The sequence below is a fragment of the Ciona intestinalis genome, chromosome 5 (assembly GCF_000224145.3).
Source record: "Ciona intestinalis chromosome 5, KH, whole genome shotgun sequence".
Lineage (NCBI taxonomy): Eukaryota > Metazoa > Chordata > Ascidiacea > Phlebobranchia > Cionidae > Ciona > Ciona intestinalis.
Genome location: NC_020170.2, coordinates 3,146,633 through 3,153,445, shown reverse-complemented (window position 1 = coordinate 3,153,445; position 6,813 = coordinate 3,146,633). Strand labels below are relative to the sequence as shown.

The window sequence follows — 6,813 nt, the reverse complement described above, 5'->3', positions numbered from 1 at the left end:
TGTCAGCAAAATACGACTTCAATGTATTCTAGATAAAATACCAATGAAGCAGCAGAAAACAAAAATCAAGTCCCTATTCTTTGGCATATCATATGTTTAGCAATGGTAACAATAAACTTATTTGTTATCCATACATCAAATACTCCTTTTATCAACGTCCCTGTGATAAATTCCGTGAATGATCAACGCTCATTGTATTAAGAGACTGATGACACTATTTAGGTATAAATATCTCATATTATATAATACATTGGGCTTGATTTTTATATATTAAAAACTTCATATCACTTGATCCTGGCAATCAAATATAAAAATTGTTGGTCATTAACCTTTTATTCAAATTTGCCCCCTTTTTTTAATTAAAACTGATACCACGATGATCATCTTCCCAGGCAATCTTACAAGTGATGGTAGGATCTCTCGTATGATTGAGGAATGGTCATCTGATGAGGATGAGTTAGGGATCATCAATGACCCGGGATTCGGATCCGGGCTTTCCACTCCAGAAGTTGATCATGCGAGGTGGGGGGTTGGTTTAAGGGTTTTTAGGATTACTTAAGTAGTTTTTAAATGTTGGTTACCAATTTTACACCTATTTTTATGTCTGCCACTGATAGTTTTATGTATTGTACAAAAGTTCTATTCTGTTACAAACATTTTATAGATGCCTAACATACACAAATACCATAGTCTCAAAACATTTTCTAATAGAACTATTTAAAAGTGCTGTTTCATTCTGAAATTAACAAGTATAATCTCCTATACATTTTTCCTTAAATTTCTCTTCTGCAGCTTGGGAGCTGCTCTCTCTGCCTCTCCATGGCAACAAGAGGAAGGTGGAAAACTTGAGCGAGATTTTCAACAAATGGAAAGTTTTATGATGGATGGAGTCAGCAGTGATTCGAACTCTGATTGAAATCATATTATGTATTGAACCTACAAATATAATATGGTGGTTGCAAATGTGCATGCCATGACATAAGATATAAATTCGTTATATTTAAGTTCATATAAAAAATGTAAATTACTAAAATCCATCCATTTTCTCAGTATCATATTGTAATACAAAGTACCTACCCAATGGAGCATAGATTTTCATGTACGGTACCATGTTCATATATTAAATATTTCCAGGATGCTCATGCTTTATATTCCTGATGCTACATCTGTCCACTTGATTATTTTTAACACTGGCTGTTAAAAGTAAAAAAGTGATAATACTAAATAGGCCACTGTTATGTCTCACTGTTACTATAATGTTGATGTATTCTCACTGTTTTTTTAAGTTAACTGTGTAAACGCTGCACATTTGATTTGTCATAAAAATAAACTTTACCGTAAAAAGAATTTTATACTCTGATGACGTCTCGCCAGATAGCGAGCATAACGTTGGTACAATAAAATTTACGTTTTTACCAGAAAGGCAATTTCTAGTTTAAGGTATTTTATTCACAAACACCCCGCAGATTATTTGACTTTTTTCTTCTTAGCAGAAGGACTGAAGTCAGTGATACCACTGCTGAATTCTGACATTAAGTCAAACTTAGCGACAATTGGATGACGTTTTGTGCCCTTCTTCTTAATTTCTTTCTCTACAGTTATATCATCCGTTTTGTTGTTTTCAGTTTCAGAATTTTCCATGTTCGATTTTTTTCTCCTAATTTGACGGATTGCATGTGCCCCAACTGTCTTTTTCAAATTGTGTAGAAACTCGGACGGTGCTTCCTAAAATATAAATAAAAACAAGGGGGAATTGCAACACATACATAGTAACTCATAAGTTGGTACCACGTGTGTGAATACCCATGTTATAACAACTGCCGTTTTCCAACCACGCGAGAATAAGGTAAGTTACATTCATTCATTACATAGCGGACACATTAATCCTTACCTGGAGTGCAAAGCTTTTAGCTACATGACCTAAATGTAAATTCTGCACATGAAATATGTGCTTAAGAGCAGCTGGGTAGGTGGCATACGAGCGCACATATGCCACAAAAGCTTTTCCTGCAAATTCCTTCAAACTTTTATCACCGTGAACCAACTCTTCAAGCTCACGATGAACTTTTGATGCTTCTTCTTTTCCAAGTTGGATTCTGAGTGATATACAAAATATTAAATAAGAAAGTTTTAACAGGAATATAGTAGGTTGGTATGGGATAAGACTTCCTGTTTGGCAGTGAATAGATAACCCTCAAAGACTTATGTAAAAGACATTTTCTTACTATCACTGGAGTAAAAGAATGTTGGTAACTGTTGTAATAACTTAAAAACACAATTAGTGAATTTGCGCATAATATGTGGTATTGGTATCCCATCTTACCCCACAGTACCATATATTACAGCAGAGTATGTTAACATTTTTCTAGTCAAGATTAAATAAAATCAAAAACAAAATGTTTTCTGGTTAATCAATAAAATAAACAATCGAATACAGCCTACACTATATTTTCAATGCATTAGTAGCAACAAGGTGCAATCACCTTGGGTTTGATATTACCTAAATCAAAGTAAAATTAAGCAATATAATACTCACTGTTACCTTATTTTATAATTAATACTTTGTTGTTTCTTTTCTAGCAAACCAAACAGAATTTCTTCAAGCTTTAACTCCTTTGCTACAATGTCAAACTTTGTCAGTAGTTTCACATATTCAACTTCTGCTGGGCTCAGGATAAGCAAGGCATGCCCTGTTATAATGTAAACACGTTAAAAACAATGAAAATGTTTCAATGTTAAACAAAAAAAAGTTGCTCTGATAATGTCAGTAGCACAAATGTACAACTGTATAACGACCATAGGTAATGAACAGTGTCATTGTCAGAAGTGGGTTAGGGAAAAACAAACATAATTTTAGCTGAAAAATAGGAATTAATGTCAAATGGCAATAGCATGGCTTGTTAGGTGATTCTTACAGCATGATTCTGTTAAAACAATACAAACTATAAAAAATACTTTTTATAAAAAAATTATACAACAAGACTGAAAACTATGAAAAATTTCACAGAATAATAAGTCTATTTTTTAAATGTATTAAATTTAAACAAAATTTCTTACCAGCTTTGCCAGCACGAGCAGTTCTCCCAACCCTATGTACGTAATCTACGGGATTTCCAGGACTTGTATGTTGCACCACCCAATCCACCTTTGGAATATCCAAACCCCTAGAAGCCACATCTGTACATAGAAGAACACCCGACTTTGCGCATCTGTATCCGTTAATGGTGCTGTTCCTTTCAGGCTGTGTCATGCCGCCATGAAGCTGAAAGAATCCTAGTTTTTTATCACTTATTGCATTATTTAAGACCCCTTTCATGTTTTTCAACAACCTAAAGTGAAATTCCACGGAATCTCGACAAGATAGGAAGACAAGTAGTTTCCCATCACCCTCTATAACGCATTTCTTGTTGATAAATGCAACTAGTGTAACAAGACGCAGTTTGCTTGGTACTATTGTAACAGACTGGGTTAACTTGCTTGGTAAAGGCACTTTTTCCACATTTAAACCAGTCAAAGGATCAACAAAAATCTGTGCATTTTTTTCTTTTGCTTTTCCAGCCTCAGTTTCAATGTGTACTGGATTGGTCAGCGCTAAATTGACAAGATTTTCGACGCCTTTTGTTAGGGTTGCAGATAGCAAGACTACTTGTTGTTTGGTTCCAGTTTGCTCTTTGACTGCAGTTAAAATCTTATTAATGTCCTTTTGAAATCCCATATCTAACAATCTGTCAGCCTCATCAAAGATTATCCATTTCACTTTTGCCAAAGATAAGCAGTGAGTATTTTCAATATGGTCAATAAATCTGCCCGGTGTGGAAACGATAATATTTGACCCTTTTCTTAATCTCGCCTTTTCTGATTTCCGTTTCTGCCCTCCCACTACACAAGTGGCTACAATTCTTCTCACTGGAAGTGTAAGGCGACTGAAGACCTCATAACTTTGAAGGGCAAGCTCCCGTGTTGGCACAAACACAAGTGCAGCTGGCCCATCCATTCTTGTGATCCTGGGCACCAGCCCTTGCAGATTTTGAACCACTGCAAGAGCATACGCAATGGTTTTCCCTGAGCCAGTTTGGGAACGAATCAATGCATCTTTACCATCCAAAAGCACAGGTAAGGATTTCGATTGCACTTCTGTCATGTCAGTGAACTCTAACTTTTCTGAGATGTAACTTTCGATTCCTAGATGTAGATTTAGATGGGAAAAAGAAGTGACAGGTGCAGAAATGATCGTTTTTTTAGGAGCATCATTTACAACAGGTAAATTTAGAGCTGGAATTTCTGGATTTGCAGAAAACAAAGAACTTCGAATTTTTCCTTGTTTTGTAGGTTTTAACTTGTATCCATTGTTGACTTTTACATCAACTTTACTGTTAACTTTTGTTGTGTCTATTTTAGTGGAGTTTTCAGACTGTTTTCCATCAACACTGTCATTTAAAGTAGTTTTCTCCAAATTCTTAGCAGTTTCTTCACTTTTCAATTGTTTAATTTTGATCAATTTCTTTTTCAGTTTTCTTCTTTGCAAAATTCTCTTCTTTCTGTCTTTTGGGGCTCGATTTAAATAACGGAGTTTTCCCATAGCAGGCTGTGGGTCTCCATCAGAAAAGATATTCAGTGTCAGATTTTCTGCCATTTTTAACTCTAAAAAATAATAAATTAAGAAATTAAAATTTGCATAGAGCATTCACACATTTAAGAAAAATAAAACTCGGCATGTAAAGTTCAAATTTAATCAACAAATTTATACTTGATTGCACAATCACAAATATAATATAAATATAACTTATAACATTGTATATAAAAGTATACACTGATTATACAAAGAAAAAAATTAGAAGTCAAAAAAGGAACAATAAAAATTCTACAACTTTGATGCAATTTTCTGATTTTCATCAGAATTTCCAAGAAACCAAACATTTTGAATTTCTTTGCTTTCAGATAAAATATCCAAGTTTTCAAACACATTCATTTTTCCGAGTAAATATTTACACAACAATGGCATAAACAAGACAGCAGGAAGAATGAAATTGACATCTGGGTATAACGTGAACCTTTCTTCAGTGAAAACCTCTTTAACGTTATTTACTATCAAACCAAGCAGCTTATTATCCAGTTTTGAAAACACAGCTCCACCACTCGCACCATCATGTACAATACATGTTGTCTGTAACATGACAGCCTTTGAAAAAGTATTGAATGCATTTTGTGGTAGATAGAGCACATTTGATAAAATGCCATGTGTAATGGTTGGTCCATTTTTATGATGTTCTAGCAAGCAGTGGCCAGTTGCGTATACATCAACTCCTTTAAAATAATTGGTTTCATATTTCAATACAAAACACGTATGGCTGATTTTAATAAAGTTACTTATATCCTGAATGAGGCGTTGGGAAAAAGTAACATCGCAGTCCACCTTAACCAATGCAAAATCCAGCCACGAAACTTTACTTTTATAAATAATTGTCCCATTTCGTTTAACTTGATTTTTTCCGCTGCAAAACTGTACACGCACACCCCAATCTGCTACAGGTTGAACAACATGTCTGCAGGTGGCAATAATAATGCTTGCATTATCCTTTAATTTATAATTTATTGCAACAACAACACCTGATCCCCATCCTTTGTTATTTTCCAACACAACAACACCAGCCGAATTGATTTTTCCAGATTTTTCCTCCGCACATAATTCCCCTTTACTTAAAGTTTTATGAAAAAATTGAACACCACTATTTAGAGTGTTTTTATAGCATACATCCCTAAAAGACTTTAAAACCTCATTAATTTCACAAACAAGGCTTAAACCTGACAGTTGACCAGTCTTCAACACAAGAGGAGAAACTATAATCCCAACAACATCTTGGTTTACACTGATCACAGCTCCTCCTTCAGATCCTGGGAGCACCCTCGCATCAATGATCATCAATTGATCCTCCACCACATTACAGATGATACCTGTACTCACACAGCCTCCAAAAGTGCCCAGGGTCTCAGCACCGAATGGGAAACTAGTTGTTGTCACCTCCATGCCTTGATAAAAGCTTCTAAGACTTCTCCCAAGCCTATATTTAGGCTGGGCAATCAAATTTGGATGTTTCACTTCTAATAATAAAAACCAGGAAAGAAAGGTCTTTGTCTTTATGTACAGTGCAGCAAGTTATCTCATCCTTTCCAGCATAAGGGACATTAGCACTAGCTAGTACCCTATCCAGTACTGCTTCAAACTTAGAAGCATTCCAAGCAAATAAAGGTTTAGTTTGCAATTTCCATAAAGGTGAAGATGCTGCTTCTGTTTTACACTGTATAAACACATTGTAATCATTAATGTTACATGGCACCCAATGATTTTGCTCAGGCAGTGATTTTATATCTTCACATGCCATAAACTGCACCAAAGATGAGAAATGGGTTAACACATAGTTCATGTTGCCTTGTTGAACCAATGTTCCACTAAATGTAAAAAGAATTGGTTCCGTTCCATTTTCACCTTTGCTTTCCACTGTTACAGCACAGGCAGGATGTAGGCTCAGACGTTCAATCATTTTCAATTGTTTTATAGAATTCTGACCAATTTCTTAATATACCTTAAATGATTTTCTTTACATATTTTAACAAACGTGTGAACGTAACATAGGAAGACGCAGGGTAACACTAAAAGAGGGAAAAGGGAAAGAGGGAAATCGACACTAAAAGAGGGAAATAGGAAAAAGAAGGGAAAAGGGTAAACTTGCATTTCTAAAAAAGGGGAAAAGGAAAACAGGGAAATGCTGCTTAGTAAAAAAACGAGATTTAATAAATTTGATTATATTTACTTAA

At 34.9% G+C, this 6,813-nt stretch overlaps 3 protein-coding genes across 3 annotated transcripts in view; all 3 read right to left on the bottom strand.

Moving 5' to 3' along the window:
• Positions 1–1,331: 1,331 nt before the first annotated feature.
• The window catches only part of LOC100181091 (probable ATP-dependent RNA helicase DDX31), a 6,207-nt gene continuing 725 nt past the window's right edge, over positions 1,332–6,813 (bottom strand). Inside the window, exons 2-5 of the mRNA XM_002127431.4 lie at positions 3,058–4,641; positions 2,543–2,690; positions 1,892–2,096; positions 1,332–1,725 (exon numbers count right to left, since the gene is read on the bottom strand). Coding sequence (XP_002127467.1) covers positions 1,468–1,725; positions 1,892–2,096; positions 2,543–2,690; positions 3,058–4,633 — 2,187 coding nt within the window. The 5' untranslated portion in view covers positions 4,634–4,641 and the 3' untranslated portion in view covers positions 1,332–1,467. The remainder of the gene's footprint in view (positions 1,726–1,891; positions 2,097–2,542; positions 2,691–3,057; positions 4,642–6,813) is intronic.
• On the bottom strand, positions 4,862–6,025 carry LOC108949513 (peroxisomal leader peptide-processing protease-like). The gene has a single exon (XM_018811964.2). The coding sequence runs from the start codon at positions 6,023–6,025 to the stop codon at positions 4,862–4,864; it is 1,164 nt and encodes a 387-aa protein (XP_018667509.1).
• The window catches only part of LOC113474248, a 1,545-nt gene continuing 567 nt past the window's right edge, over positions 5,836–6,813 (bottom strand). The window contains exon 2 of the mRNA XM_026834588.1: positions 5,836–6,139. Within this exon, the coding sequence (XP_026690389.1) occupies positions 6,066–6,139 (74 nt within the window). The 3' untranslated portion in view covers positions 5,836–6,065. The remainder of the gene's footprint in view (positions 6,140–6,813) is intronic.

Coding starts and splice junctions, on each gene's coding strand:
- LOC108949513 (XM_018811964.2), bottom strand. CDS start 6,025: ATGGAGGTGACAACAACTAGTTTCCCATTCGGTGCTGAGACCCTGGGC.